General features: G+C 37.0%; 1 protein-coding gene across 2 annotated transcripts; it reads left to right on the plus strand.

Annotated features, from left to right (window-relative positions):
- Positions 1 to 3,028: 3,028 nt before the first annotated feature.
- On the plus strand, positions 3,029 to 7,927 carry LOC125222194. 2 transcript variants are annotated; one of them, XM_048124687.1, is made up of 5 exons: positions 3,029 to 3,553; positions 3,730 to 3,845; positions 6,178 to 6,421; positions 6,513 to 7,556; positions 7,612 to 7,927. In XM_048124687.1, exons 1-5 carry the CDS (start codon positions 3,197 to 3,199, stop codon positions 7,756 to 7,758), a joined length of 1,908 nt encoding a protein of 635 aa, XP_047980644.1. In that variant the 5' UTR covers positions 3,029 to 3,196; the 3' UTR covers positions 7,759 to 7,927. The 2 variants fall into 2 exon arrangements, with proteins under 2 accessions (XP_047980644.1, XP_047980643.1); XM_048124686.1 differs by having other exon boundaries at positions 6,513 to 7,927.
- The last annotated feature ends 9,015 nt before the right edge of the window (positions 7,928 to 16,942 follow it).

Genomic DNA, 16,942 nt, shown 5'->3' on the forward strand with positions numbered 1-16,942 from the left:
TATTAATATTTTTTTACATTTAAATTTATTTAATTTGATAACATATTAAATATAGAAGCGCTATAAATTTAAAATAAAATAATGATGATGTGAAAATGAAATAGAAATGGGAGGACCCTTCCATTATAGAAAGATAGACCCTTTCAAAATAATAATAAAAATAATAATAATAATAATAATAATAAAAAGGGCCCAAGAGCTTTTCCGGTGGATCACAAAAACCGAGTCAGCCCGGCGACAGCGGCTTTGGACCCCGGCCCCGTGGGATCGGATGAACCCCCAGAGGGGCCCAAATTTAACACCCCTTGGAATGGGATGATGGGGATGTTTTTTTGGGTGGTTTGCGCGGGGGGGGCGATTGGGGGGAAAACCGGGGGTACCCCGTGGGGTCGGGGGCGGGGGTTACCCCCGGGGGGGGGGGGGTTAGGGAAAATGATGGGGGCCCCGAATGATGGGGATGATGGGCGGGGGGGATGCCGAAAAGGTAGGGCCCCCGGGATGGGGGGGAAGGGGGGTGCGGGGGTCCCGGGGGGGGCCGCGGTATATGGGCCCTCGCTTGATTTTGGGCCGTCTCATGTGCCCCGGTGGGGCGAGTTCTCTGGCGATGCCCTTCCCTCTTTTGATGATATGGAGATCGATCCGGGGGGCGATGATACTCCGTTCCGGCGACGCGGCCCCGCCGAAGAAGAACGAGGGGGGAAAGGGGGAAAAGGGGGCGGGGGGTCCCGGGCCAGTCCGCCCCCCGGGGGCCGGGGGCCCGGGGGGATGAGTCGCCCCGGTGGGGGGTGGTTGGAGGTGTGCCCACGATCCCCGGGTTGGGGAACAAGGGGGGCGTCCATGTAGGGGAAAATCGGGGCGCATAAGAAGCCCTTCGCCCCCGGGGGAAAGGGCTACGGGAACGAGGAGGTCCGGAAAGGGTGGGGAACGCCCCCCGGGGGCGGTGGGCCCTTTTGGTTGCGCCCCGCCCCCCCGTCCCGGGTCGAAGTGGGCGGGGGACGGGCGCCCGGGGTCGCCCGGGGTCGGTTCCCCTTGGGGAAAAATAAAGTTCCCCGCAGGATTCTTTTTTTGAAGGACTGGAAGTTGGGCGAATGCGGCAATTTTGGGGGGCCGAAGAAGCGACGGCAACCCTTTGCGGGGGCCTTAAAAGGGTCCAGAAACCCCCCGGGTCTTTAGGGTTTCCCTCCCCCCCTTCTTTCCCCGTGGCCCCCCCCCGGGGTTTGACGGAAGGGGGGCAGCCCGGGGGCTGCGGGGGGATCCCCATGCCCGCGGGGATCCCCGGGTTTTCGCCCTCCCCGGCCCCCCCCCTCAGTACACTCCTCCCGCGTAACCAAACGGGCCCCGAGATGTTCTGGTCTTGAGAGTGGAAGAAAGCCCGCCCCGGGCCCCGGGAAGGGTTTTTTTTACGGATGCTCGGGGCATGCGTCGATTTAGAATCCCAGGGGCCGGGGAAGGGGGGTTTCCGGGGTGGGCTCGAATACCACGGGGGGCGGCAAAGGGGGCCGTCTATCAAGGGAATATTAATGCTCACATATACCACTTGTCCAATTGTTGGACACCCTCTTCAAAAATTTAATAATAATCGAAAGGTGTTGGTCATTATGTTTTAGTATATAATAGTATCTTCTTCAATCTATACGAAATAAAATAATTTTTTAAATATTTGAGTCAGAACACCAAAAAGAGAATGGCTTTTTTTTTTTTTGGCAATTTAGGTAGTATAATAGAAGTCCCCCAATACTACAAATCAACACGGTTGGACATACTACAAATCAACATTTTCCAAATAAATTTTAACTTCCTTTTATGGATTAAAGAGAGTATTTTAAAATCAGATTTTAAAAGTCTATCATGAAGGTGAATTAATATGAAGGTTACAAATTGATGGTGGTGGTTTGTAACTTCATAACTGCTACTATTCCGTCCCAGAGTCACAATTTGCCATTTTAGTCCGATCAATAATAAGAATCACACTTCATTTTTACTATAAATTGTAAGTATGTGTCATATTTCACTTACTCACTTAACTCACATTTATAAAATCAATACTAAAAAAAAGTGGTTTTCATATTCAACTAACTTTTCCAACCGACTATTCTTTATACTACCTCCGTCCTTCAAAATTTGTCCCACATTGACCCGACACGAGTTTTAAGAAATGTAATGGAAAGTGAGTTGAAAAAGTTAGTTGATTGTGGGTCTACTTTTACATATTTGTTTTATATTAAAATGTGAGTAAGAATGAGTTAGTGGATTATGAGATCCACTACCAAAAATGGTAAAAGTGAAATGAGACAAATTTTAGGGGACGGACGGAAATGAAAAAACGAGACAAATTTTCAAGAACGGAGATAGTATTTCTTAAAATCCGTGCCCACAATAAGAGTGACTCCTATTATGGGACTGATATTTTTTGAGGCCAGCGTTTTCCGAGTTATTTATTTAGTAATAAAACATTCAAGCTAGATTAGGAAGTAAAAGGACTTAGAGTTCGTACGTATCCATCAAGCTAAATATGTACTCCGTATTAAATTTGAATCCAAATATGCATAATTTTTTTTGAAGTATCATATTGATAATAAAATATTTAGTAAAATAAAAATAATACAATCTCTATTTTTTTATCTTCATGCTCTTCTCTCTTAGGAGTATAATATATTAATTCATAAAATATTTTCAATGCAAAATCTTAGAAAAAATAAATACTCCAATTTAGTAGCGTCATTATTTCTTCTCTTTCCGATTAACAAAGCTATATGGTTCTGTGCCCTACAGCATACAGCAATTATGGTAAATTTTCTTTTCCACGAACAAAATCAAATTCTGCTCGTTTGCATCAGAGAGAGACCCCACTCGCTGACGTGGCGCGGTGTTTTATGGGTCCCGCATACATCCTGTGGGTCCCATCTGACGTGTAATTGCGGAACCGAGCAGAAATAGAGCCGGATTTAATTTTTTACCTCAAGTCCGTCGTTGCTACAAATAAAACATGGAGCCCTCTTATCCCTGCATTTTGATTTTTGATTTTTGAGGTTGGTGCAGCCAAGCCAAAATATAGGAGATATTTTTCTCTCCCTAAAATCACATTCTCGGTATTCACGCTACGCCTTCAAATCATTTTTGTTCACCTCATTCGAAATTACGATCGTTGCAGCACTATCTAATCCGGATTGATCAAAATATTTTTGAGATTTGCGAAATGTCGAATTCCGAGAAACAGCAATCGGCAGAGGATCGACAATTCGACGACGTGGATAGCGCCGATCAGGTTTCCGGCGGGGGTATTTCCGTCAATGTCTCTTCCAGTCTCGACGAGGCGGCGGAGCTTGCGAATCGGTCGGTTACGCGGAGGTTGACAGATATTTTGGTGGAGGATAGGGATGCCGATCTGCTGCTGCAGACGAGCGGGAGAGAAGAGGGGGTTATCCAATGGCTTCGCGCATTGGATTTGCAGGTGACGGGGGCATGCCGAGCGGATGAGAGGTTGAAGCCTTTGCTCAAGCTAAATGTCTCCGCTGCCATGGCTGAGGATGGTCTACTATCTCACCTTAGTCAGGTATTTATGTGCAATCAATTTCAATCAGGAATTTATGTATGTCCAGTTATTTTGCGTGCTTGGCATTTTCATGTTTTGAAGGTTACATCTCTTCAGTTAATCTAGAACTAGATAGAGTGATACTCGAGGTTTTGAATGGTTCGTGTAATTGACGCTAACCCCTTTTTGTTCAACAGCACTTTGAGCCGTCAGAGGTTGGCATGTTGGCTAGGTGCTTGTGCGCACCTCTGGTTTCTCTCCGGGTCGGAAAGATCAACAAGCAAGGAACATTTCTGTCTCCAACATCTGTAAGGTAAGTTTGCAAGAGTATCTGTTCCGTTAGGGCGATTGTGGTTCAGTCATTTCATCGTATGCGGAAATCACTTCAACTTATTAATAGTGTGAGCAAATAAAAGATTGTCCATATCCGTATTTTGAACTGTACACAAGATACCAGAATTCTAACAAGTTGGGTAGTTATTTCTGTGACGCATGTTCACTGTTTTCTCCAAATAAGCAATTTGTATATCAATAAGAAATCAATTACTGGAAATATCCATAATCAATTGAAAAATAATCTTAATGATAATATCTGTTATGCCCAATCACATGCAAGTGCAATGGATTTGTAAGCCTACTTGTTATTTGGCTACCAACTTGCTGAGACTAAAGAAATTGTGTATTTGTAGAGATTTGGTAACAATAGGAAATAGATAAGAACTTATCAGTGGATAGTGAAAGAAGATAGTAGTTTGGTAGATGCTGGAAAGTGATAATGTCAGTCAATGGACACTCAAATTGTTGCTTATAAGCCACACAGTTACACTAACATACTTTTTCATTGTGAGCGATTTCTGTGGCTAATCATATTATGTTGCGGCTGTATTAATTGTGCATGCTTACATTTCTCTTTCTTAAGTGTAGTAGAATAAATATATAGTATCTTCTAATTTTATCGCAGCACTCATAAGCCTATCTTTCTTTCATTCCTCTATGCCTCACATTGCTGATTTTACTTTATAGGATGATATTAATTTCATTTGATGTGATAACACATTTATCTCCTTATACACAAAGTGGTTGACATCTTGATCCCTAACCTTGTTTTGGTTTCACATTGAGTGCCTTTACATTTAAATTTCAGAAATTTGTTTTCACCTCTTGATGGGCAGTAAATGCTGGATTCTGTTTTAGATCCTTGTGTCTTGATATGACTTGTTCATATCTAGGAGGTGCCTTGGACATGTGGCAACACCAGGGAAGGTTTGCGTGAGAATATGTTATCTTTGGGTTCAGTGGGGATCGTAGCAGCAGCCTCTTCATATCTGATTACCTTTCTATATATCTGATGACTGATCATGAGTTGTTCCTTCACTGAAACTATTATTCCGGTTTGGATCAAGCTATTATGACTTCTGTGTTATTTATCCTATTCTGTCCTTATTCCATGACACTATCCCTGATGCAAGTGGTGTTTCTATAGCAAATAGAAATAAGTGTATCTTAACCCCGTATAATTTCTTATGTGGATAAATAGGGTGCTGTATTTTAGATTGTTGATAATGGTAAACATTTTTCATCCTTCCAAGTGAAAACCTCTTTTTACTTGTAGGTAAATGGGCGTAGACTATTATGATCTCTGAATTAAGAAGAAGTAAAGGTAGTTTCATGCTTTTACATTATATCATGCTCTACAAGATTTCGCTGACTTACTGTATATTATATCGGTGCCATTCTGCTTTGATGCCTGTTACTGCTTTTTAAATGTGATTCAGATGTATAATGTGTGTATATATATGTATCCACTATGTCAACTTTTTCTCTTCTTTCCTGTTCCATAAAACCATATTGCTTGTAATCAATTTTTGATTGTGTTTATTAATTGATTACAGAAATTAGCAAGCACATGAAATTATTTGCTTAATAAATCTTGACATTTCTTAGTGAGGTTTAGTACTTTATGAAATTGTTTGCTTAATAAATCTTAACATTTCTTAGTGATGTTTAGTACTTTAAGTTGGTCTTTCAAAATTGTCACATTTAGAACCCCTCTAGATTGCTATTCCGTTGTGTTATTTAGTAACTTAGGCAGTGGTAAGAATTAACCTTTTTCTCTGGCTCTACTATTGGAATCATTTCTTTTTTACCAATATACTTTTTCAATCTACGAAATATTTGGTTACCAATTACCGTGCTATATGTTAATGTCACACTTAATTATAGCAAAGTCAAAATAGTATTACGTATGTGGCATGTTTGGTTTTGATCTGCTCCATGAACAAAAACTGAGCCATGAGCTCATAGTCTAAATGAATTGAAACTGTTTCCTGAAGAAATCAGAACATAGACGGACTGCAAATGTTCAAAATTTGAGGGTATGTCGATTTTAGTTAGATGGGGTATGGGGAATGATCATAAAGTTGGATTTCCACAAAAGCTCAGGCCAAATCAGAACTGGGTCCCCTGAAGCTTATATTACTTGTAAATTTGGACATGGTTTCTTACTGTAGTTTCTTATTACTAGTGGGTACTAGGGAAATGAAGGCAATAATTGACCTTTTCTTTTGTTTGGAAGTTGGGGCCTCTTCCTTTCTACATGTGCTGATTGTTGTTTCTGAACTGTATGTTTGTTTGTTGTTAAATAGGGGCAATTTATGTCTCACCCTTCTGCCAACATCAGATTTGAGAATATCGTTTAATGGAGATGATGGTTCTGAGGAGAGGCTGGCAACATTAAGTACTGAGGCTCAGTGTACCGATGTGGAAATTGAGGAGATCCCTGCTGACAAGTCTGGAAGGTCCTTCTTTGTGAAGACCTCGGACAGTGGGGTTTCTTATTTTTGGTGCTCGGAAAAATCTCTGTTTGTGGGGTATGAATTGCTTAGAAAGGTGGGAATTGAATATCAAAAGCCTAGTTTCTTGTTGATCTATGCATCTCGACTCTGGACATTTCTTAACTTTGATTTTCCTGTCTGAACAGTTTAAAGATTTGCTAGCTCAGAAACCTTCACTTGCTGAACTAACTGGAATTAGCGAGTCACGACTCAACTCTTTTGTGAGCCATCTTCGGTCATACCTTGCTGGATCAGTGGCAAATAATGCTCAAGTGAGTGGCGTGCTATCAGCTACCCCTTCAGATGGCTCAGCCAATTCTTCCGAACATCATAATCCTCATTCATCAGTCAATAGTTTAAAGAGTTCACGCATCAGGCAATGTGGCAGTCAAGGATCAAAGACAAACCTCATTTATCAGGGCTGTTTAAGTCCTAGATCGAGTTCGTTCAAAGATGGCCTGCAAAAAAGTTTGTCTGACATAAGGAGTGCCACCAGAGAAAAATTGAGGCGTCGTGGTGAGAATAATGTTCCAGGTATTGGCACCTTACTGGAGGCTTCATCAAAAAGTAGTGATTTCTTTCTGAAAGATAAACCTACTCTGGTGAATGGGGATGGAACACTAGAGTTGCCGCCGTTAACTTCAAATTTCTTGGAAGTATATGGTACTTCTGGGGAGCTACCGCTTCCAAGACCCGAACCACAAGTTCTTTCGTCGAGTCCATCTCCTTTTTCTCCTCACTACTGCTGGTGTCCTCCCGTTGCATCAGCTCTGCAAGGTCCCATTTCGTCCACTGAATCCTTTTCTCTGCCTCCCCTTTCGTCTGTGTTATCATCATCAGGTCTGGGAACCTCAAAACCACTGCTAGATCTAACAGAGCTTCCACCTTTTGATTTTCCTAGCTTCCTCCCAGAGCCTCTGGTTAGATTACCATCGTCACAGCAAATCCTGACGTTCACACCTTTAATCTGCGACCCTATTGTTCACATTCCTGTCGTTGACATCTGCTCATCAGGCCAAGGATATTTAGTCAGTGCTGGTCCTGCTATATCTACCACGATCCCTCCGTTGAATCCTAATCTTGTTGATCCTCTACTCTCAAACGGCGAATCTATGGTGGAAAAAAGCGCTAGGGAAACGCTCCGGATGCTCATCAACAGATCCAACCAACCCCATCCGCGACTGCTAGAGGTATTACCTTCTGTCCTAAGCAGCAGCATTGATAGCCATAACATAGTTGCTGCAGGAAGCCAGGGTCTATACGTCGGAACCAAGGATGTTGAAGCTAGTAGCATGTCTGCTTTGGGGCTCGTTTTGTTGTCCGATATTGGTAGCAGTGATCACACTGAGAAGGAATCTACCTCAGATCCATCTAGTTTCAAAGAAGCTGTAGAGTGATAGTTGTCTCTTTTGAGTTTTGTCGTTGTCTGGTATTCATCGAAATGTATAGAAATGGGTGGAGATGCTATGTAATAACTATATCAATCAGCTTGGGGCTTAATGTAATTATCCAGTATTTGAGATAATGAAATGAAAGTGAAACTGCAGTCTTTCTGTTGACATTTGGAATCTCGCTTTGATTTTATGATGTACTCTATCCGTTCTATAGTAGTGGAGTTAACCAAAGCTATTGAAACTTATTTATAATATAAAATAGATTATTTATAAACTCAATTACTTACATTTTGACAATTTATGAATATTTTATAGGAATAAACCCTTAAATCTTAGAGCATCTCCAATGCCGGCTAGCCGATTCGCGTCGCTAGCCGGTCAGCTAGCCGAACCATTGGAGTAGGCCAGCGGGAAATCGGCCAAAATTTCGGCGTGGGCTAGCCGATGGTGTAGCGCTGGCCACCATTGTGGCGTGCCGATCGGCCAGCGCTATTTTTTAATTTTATTTAATTCTTTTTTTTAATTTTTAAAAACTATATAAACATGATGGACAACAACAACTAGCCCAATACAAAATTAAGACCTAAAACAGAAACATGTACTTTTAGTTAAAGTTTTAATGTATTTTTAGTTAATGTACTTTTTTTAATTTAAATAAAATTAATGAATTTTCCCGTATATGTCTCGTAAATTTAATTCGGTAATTTAATCGTAATTTTAATTCCGTAAATGTAGTATATTTTGAATTATTTTTATTGCGGCTTATGTGGCAGGTGGGTGCTGCTGACGTGGCAGGGAGAGAGAGGGGCTGGCCTATGGCTGACCTATTTGCATTGGAGATGCTCTTATAAGCTATTTTAAATGAGATTAGCCAAAAATCCCTTAAGAATTACTGAAAATGGCTTGTCCTGTTTGGTAAATGTGTAAAAAGGAGTGAATGTCAATGTAGCCCGCAATCCAAGTTTTTAGGATTATGGTTGAACTTTTATAATTTGAAAGAAACTATAACCTGATTAGCCCACACCCAATTAACCCATAACCTGAATAGGGTTGCCCCAAAACTCGATGGATAGACCCAATTGACATCCTTAAATGGAATGTCCAAAATAAGTGTAAGGAACAATAGTAAAATAATAGAGAGGTAAATACATAAATTATACTCTCTCTGTCCCACTTAAGATAACACGCTTTCCTTTTTAGTTTGTCCCAACTAAGATGACACATTTATTTTTTTTTGAAAACTTTCTCTCTCCAAATAATACACTCAACTACTTTTTCTCACTCCTATTAAAATATTCATCTTTCTTTCACTCTCTTTTAATACTTTCACTCACATTTTCTCTCTCCAATTAAACACATTAACTAATACTCCCTCTGTCCGTCATTAGGAGTCCAATTTCTTAGTGACACGAGTTTTAAGAAATGTTAAGAAAAAGCTAGTGGAAAAAAGTTAGTGGAATATGGGTCCTACTTGTATATATTAGTTTTAAATGAAATGTGAGTGAAAAAAGTTAATGGAAGGTGGGACCTATTAACATTTATGGTAAAAGTGAACCGGGACTTCTATTCGCAGACAGAGGGAGTAACTCTAAAAACTCCGTGCCGGCCAAGGAATGTGTCATCTTAGCCAAGACGGAGGAAGTAGTACAATATTTCACCTCTATTTTGTATTGATTCAAAAAAAATTAAAATTTATATAAATTTTATAAAAAGTTTTATTCATGTTTCAATTTAATATACTACAATATTTTTATTTGAGTATTGTTAATTGAATAAATACTCTCCTTTTTTATTCAAAATAAAATATTCTCCTCTTTTCAATTGTCGCATTACAAATAAAACAAGTAATGTATTTCCTAAAATGAAAACCATTGAATAGCAATATTATATTGATATATTGAGTTGATTCCACCTTGTGCCAAACTTTGCAAATTTCAATGCTGCATCAGTTTTACTTGTGGGGCCCAGTATAAATTGGATTTAGGAATATTAATTTATTAGGTAAATTGCCTAAAAAGTCATAAATTTTGGGGAAAGTTTGGTTTTTCTTTTTATCATGAACTTCATCGGATCGTGCAAATTTCCCAAACTACCCGACCCAGCGGCATATTTGCGTTAAAAACTTATCCCACGTGGCATGACGAAGGCATGACTTGGCAAAATTTCTGGCTTAACCCTAAAGTTAGGTAATATAACCACTTTTTGGCTGATTTCGAAAGCGCAATCCCAATTCAATCGACCGAAAACGTAATCGACAAGAGTGAAATTGTCGACAAACGGTTTAGTGATGAAATTGGTGATGTGTAAAGAAGATTCAACAAAAAAAACATAAAACGACGTCGTTTTGTGCCCAGTCAAAAATTTTGCCATGTCACGCCTCCGGCATGCCACGTGTGATAAGTTTTTAACGGAAATATGTCGTCAGGTCGGTAATTTGGGAAATTTGCATGATCCGATAAAGTTCGTGATTTAGGCACAACTTTTATAGTTTGTAGGAAAAACCAAACTTTTCCCAAAGTTTGTGACTTTTTAAACAATTTTTCCTAATTTATTCTACTATTCAACCGCAAACTCATTAATACCATGTTTATTAGGTCATCTACAATCATTTATATCAAACTCAAACACATTTTTAAATGTATGTCACACTAAAAAATAATTTTATTCCAACCATTTACACCAAATTTAATATTTACACCATTTTGGGATTTTGTCTCACAAGACTTTTGCAATAACACCAAATATGTTGTTGTTTCACAAAAAAAACCCAAAAATGAGTTTGAGTTTAGTGTAAGGTTAGAGAAGATTTCTACACCAAAACTCATTTTTGATGTATAGGGAGAAGGTCTTAGCAACCATCCAATCCTACCCAACTCAACCATTCACTTTTTCAATATTTAATTCATTTCTATCTCCTGCACATCATTTTTCACATCATCAATTTCATCCAAATCAATCAGATCCATTTTAATGGTTTATCAATAACCACACAACCACACTAATATATATTTTCTTTTATATTATTTTTTAATAGTAATATTATTAAATGAATAGTATTTATTATTGCATAATAAAACACAATAAATCACAAATTAAAAATTATAAAGACAAACTTAAAAAACATAAATTACAATAATTGAAATACGAAATTGAAAATACATAATTGGTATTTATGCATAAGATGAAAACTAGACCTTCAATTGCAATTGTCGAATTATGCCCATATATTCTCAACCAAATCGTTTAGCAGAGCTTTGTCCAAGTCGATCTTGAATTATGCCCATATATGCTCAACCAAAACTAGACCTTCAATTGCAATTTGTTTAGAAGTTGGACATTATTTTTCATGTAAGAAGCTAGACTCGCAATCCTATTCGTAGAATATATGAAATCATTATTCTGTGTTGTCCAAGTCGATCTTGAATAAATTCTGTTGAATCACAATAGTTCGAATCCGTGCTTCTTTCGTCTATGCAAGCAATCATTATTTTCTCCATAATATTACGATCCCAAATAAGACATGGACATTTGATAAAAGCAAAACGAGCTTGCAAAACACCAAAAGCTCGCTCAACATCTTTTCGCGCGGACTCTTGATGTTGGGCAAACTTGTGCTTCATTGTTTGTGGACGTGGAATAGATTTGACAAATGCCGCTCATTGAGGATATATACCATCAGTAAGATAATACCCCATATATTTTTTTCGTGGCCATTTTTAATTGACCTTCGGTGCTCGACCTTCCAAAATATCATCAAAACTAGGAGATTGATCAAGCACATTAATATCATTTCTCGAACCTGGAGTTATAAACAAAACATGTCATATCCACAGATCTTGAGATGCTACTACTTCCAAGATGATTGTCGGACTCCCGCTTCTTCCAGCATATTGTCCAGTCCATGAAGTGAGACAATTTCCCATTCCCAATGCATGCAGTCAATACTACCCAACATGCCTGGAAACTCACGTTGTTCTCCAATATGCAAAAGTCTTGTCAAGTCTTCTTCGGTGGGCTTTCACAAGTACTTATCGCCGAAGTTAGAAATTACTCCTTTAACGAACTTGATGAGAGATTTGCGAATGAGTTGTGCGCTCATTCTCAAATATCCGTCATGCAAGTCGGCCGTCGTCCCGTAGGGCAACATCCTCATCGCTGCTATACATTTATGAATTGCAGACATACCAAGCCGACCAGTAACATCACGCTTTTGCACAAAAAAGTTGTCGGTCTCGACGAGATTGTTCGTTCACTACAAACAAAATGCCAATTAGTGAAGGAATGGTGACGGCGACAGTTAGTTAAAGAATTAGTGATAGACAAAATGACTGAAAACTGTCAGTCACTAATGTTAACTTACCATTTATGTTTTCCGCCATTGAGTTTTATATAGTGACAAGTTTTTTAATGACGCACCTGCCAATACCTATTCTGCCACTAATCATGTTAGGTGCCTAAATTTTGCTAGTTAGTGACGGAATTATCCGTCACTAATTAGCGAGTTTTTTGAAGTGATTATTTTTTTCGAACAAAGGTTTTCGACTTTTCGCATGCGATACCTTGTTCGGAAAAAATGTAAATGATAGATTGGATCTTCAGCAAAATATTGCTCGAAATAGTATCATGACCCTCCTCGCGTTTCCTTTCAATGTATCTCCTAGCTCTAACCGCCTGGGTTGTAGGTTGTGAAGACAGGATTGTTGGCCAAATAGCTATATCCTCGTTTAGTTGATCGAGTTGTTGATTTTGTTCAACAATTTTTTCTTCCCATTCATTGTCTTCAAGAAGATTGGAAGCTTCAAAATTAGAACTTGGTGACATTTTTTAGGGAGAGTTGACTCAATAATTGTGAGAGGACTTGTGTGTAATTTTCGTGAAGCATATAGGTAAATATATAGAAGTTATTTGTTAAACATAAGATTCCACCACTATCACATGGAATGTCATTAGATTTCACTACCACGTGTGATAGAGAGTGACTTGTAATCTATTTGGTTTTTGTGATCACATGGATGTCATTGGATTCCACCACCACCTGTGATAGAGGGTGACTTGTCATCTAGTCAAACTTTGATTTTTGTGATCACATGGGATGTCATTGGATTCCACCACCACTTGTGATAGGAGAGTGGTTTGTCATCTAGCCAATCTTTGATTTTCGTAATCACATGAGATGTCATTGGATCCACCACCACTTGTGATAGAGAGTGACTTGTCATCTTGTCAAATTTTGATTTTCGTGATCACATGGGATGTCATTAGATTCTACCACCACTTGTGATATACGGTGAGTTGTCATCTAGTCAAACTTTGATTTTCGTGATCACGGATTCCACCACCACTTGTGATTGAGTGTGAGCTGTCATCTAGTCAAACTTTGATTTTCGTGATCACATAAGGTGTCATTGAATTCCTCCACGACTTGTGAGCACATTCCATCTATTTATGCTTTGATTGAAGGGCTTATCACATAAACTGGAAGTTACATAAGTAACAGAAATTAAAGGTTACTTACTAAGAGCATCCCCATCCGTGCTCTTATTTTAAGACCACGGAGGTGGGCCTGGACCCACTTTTAATCCTTGTCCTTAGGCAAGAGCACAACACCCACATCCGTGCTCTTCCGCAAGGACAAGCTCAAGGGTCCCACTATTCTATTATTCAATTTAAATACTTTAATTACTAAAAATATTTCTACAATATAAAAATACATTAAAATATAAAAATTACATAATTAAATCCTAAAAAATAAAAATTACATAATTAAAAATCGTAAAAAATAAAAATACAAAATTAAAATGTGAATTTTGGGGGAAAAAATTGAAAAATAAATTAAAAGTGTGAAAAAACGGATATAATTTATTGAGAAGTGGGAAAATATTTTTTTTATTTAAAAATGATTTTTTAAATTAAATTCAAATTTTTTAAAAAAAATTACAAAAAAAAAATCGAAATTGCCGTTGGCCAATCGCATGCCGTCACGTCAGCCTGCTCAGCGGCACGAACATGCTCTTATTTAAGAGTTGCGCCGTGCCGCTGGCACGGACGGACGACATGCATTGGCGGACGAGTGGTGTCCCTGCCGCTTGCACGAACAGACGGGGCACTGCTACGGATGCTCTAAGCAACGAAAATTGAAGATTACATACTAAGAAACATAAGTTGAAAGTTACGTAGTAAGAAACATATATTGAAAACAGATAAATTATGATCACTTCCCAAACAATTCTGTTGTTAGATTGCGTTTCGAATCTTCTTCTCCTTTAGTTAAATTAGTTGAATCTTATTATATTTTGAATTGTCTCAAATTACTTGAGTCATTTCTCTTTTTAACTAAAAGCAAACAATTAAATTATATTTACATTATTCTTTCTTTTATTTTACTTTTTCTATTTTATTTGACTTAATAAACACAATTTTCTTAAATAATGTATCGAAAAAAAAGATGTGGAGTATTTATTTTTTGGTATTTTGTCTGGCTTGGAAAAATAGGTGTGTAGTGAATTTATATCCCAAATACGAGAAGAAAATTTATTTTTTTCTACCATTTGCTTATTTGCAGATTGAAGTGATAATGATGGAGGTTGAGAGGTCGTCAGGTGTGGAAGATAATATAATCAAAAGTAATGCTATGCGGCCATAATACAAGGACATTTTTGTAAATAGTTGTACACAATAATATAATAAGATTATAGTTTTAGATAGTGCTCAAGTTCTTTTACATATTCACCCTTTTCCTATCAATCTCTCTCTATAATAATTACAACTCTATTTCCCAAAACTAATTTTTATCGGATCCTTAAACTTAAGCCTTAAGGCATGCACAGCATAATTAATCTTCAACTAATTAAGTATGCAAGTCTATTGTACTCCTATGATTATAATGTACCCCTATTATACGTAACGATTATCCGAATTGGATTAAGTATAACCATATGATTATAATGTACTCCCATCATATCTAATTGCGATTCCAAATAATAATAAGAATAACTGAATTAGTAGTAAACAAATACGTATGCTAGATCAAATGAGTTAATAGAAATTTATAAAATGAGGAGTATATAATGTTATGATTATCAGAATTACCAACGGCTATACAATATCACAAGTTCAAAGAAGGCTATAGTTTGATATCGTGTAGCAAAATGCCATTACTTGATATATTTAATTATTAATGATGCATATACTATACCATATAATGTTATTATAATTAATACTATAAACTGATAATCGAATATTACTTATTATTAGTGTAGTACGAGAACTTGCTAGATTAGGCCATTAGTGGGGGAAAATTGAGTAAAGATATATTGACAAAAATTATATACAAAATTATCCTTAAATATTAAATTGATTTTTATTTAAACTGATTTTTTATCAGCTATTATTCCTTTATTTAATTACCCTTTTATTAAATTTGTAAAGTTAATCAATATCAAATTAAATTGTTTATTAAGAATTAAGTACAATAATAAAATAATGGAATAGTACAAAATAATAGGAGTACTATTTCGTTGGATAACAACACTAAGAAATTAAGCATATATGTATATAATCGTTTTTATAACTTAAAATTTTAAGAATTATTTAAAGAGTAAAAATTAATTATATGCGAAAAAATGATATTATTTCGTCAGATGATAACACTAAGAAATTAAATATATATAAAGTAGTCATTTTTATAGTAAGATATAATAATAAAATAATTGGATGAAAAGGACTATGATTATTTTACTTAATGATCATAACTCTAACAAATTAAGTATATATTCATGTAGTCATTCGTATAACTTAGAATTTTAAAATTTATCTAATAATTGGACGTGAATGACTATGATTATTTTGTTTGCTAACAACACTAAGAAATTTAGTATATATGCATATAATCGTTTTTACAACTTAAAATTTTAAGAATTATTTAAAGAGTAATAAATAATTATACGCGGAATAATGATATTATTTCGTCAGATGATAACACTAGGAAATTAAATTAAATATATATGAAGTAGTCATTTTTCATAATAAGATATTAGAAATTATTTAATAATAAAGTAATTGGATGAAAAGGACTATGATTATTATGTTTAATGACCATTACTCTAAGAAGTTAAATATATATTCATGTAGTCGTTTATTTAATTTAGAATTTCAAAATTCATCTAATAATTGGATGTGAATGACTATGATTATTTCGTTTGATAGTAACACTAAGAAAATAATATATATGCATCTAGTCATTTTATATTCTAAAATTTTAAAAATTATTTAATAATAAAGCAATTGGATGTGAATGACTATAATTAAATTGTCGATGATAACACTAAGAAATAAAGTATATATGCATGTAACTCAACACCATATATATATATATATATATATATATATATATATATATAGGGGAGCATTAGGGTGCTTTTCCATCCTTAGTGTCTATTTCCTTCTTAATATCATCCATTGGATTAGATTAATGGACTGTCCAGATTAAATTTCTGCAATTAATCCCGTGTTGCATTATTGGTTACATTTTGTGCATTATGAGGGTATAATAGTAATCATATAATGGTTGGAACACGTTTCAAAACGGAAGTTCCGATAATTAAGCGGGATTTTCATGGACCTTCTGTCTCCCTACACTCTCTCTCATTCCATCCCATCAAACCACGATCAAACAAATTCTCTTCTTTTTCAAAACATACTCAAACCCTAGCCGCCGCTGAAAAAGTTGAGACCAAGGCGTGACATCCGTTCTCGACGAGAAAAGCGACGTCGGTTGACAATTCGGAGTCTCCAATTTCGAGTTTCAGTTCGCGCGCATCGCCAGTCGACGATTCTGCTTTGATTTTCGAATATGGTGCGCTTCTAAAGTCACGATTTTTAGTTCGATTTAGTTCGATTTTGGGGGAAAAAGATGAAATTGTTAGCATTAGATTTATGGTTATGCTAATTTTGAAGTATATTGTTGGTTTCTGAGTTGTATTTGGTTTGAAGTCGTCCTGAATTCGTCGAATTTTTCTGTATACCTAAGAGTTTGAGTTTAGTGTTTCTGGTGGTTCCTATTGATGAATTAGCTGCGATGTTGGTGTAAAATCTAAAGTGGTTTCTATTTATGTTGTGTCTCTCAGTTTCGGGATGTCGAAAAGAGGACGCCCCTTCAAAAACCAGCCTACGCAGACCGAAGG

The sequence above is a fragment of the Salvia hispanica genome, chromosome 4, assembly GCF_023119035.1.
Source record: "Salvia hispanica cultivar TCC Black 2014 chromosome 4, UniMelb_Shisp_WGS_1.0, whole genome shotgun sequence".
Taxonomy (NCBI): Eukaryota; Viridiplantae; Streptophyta; class Magnoliopsida; order Lamiales; family Lamiaceae; genus Salvia; species Salvia hispanica.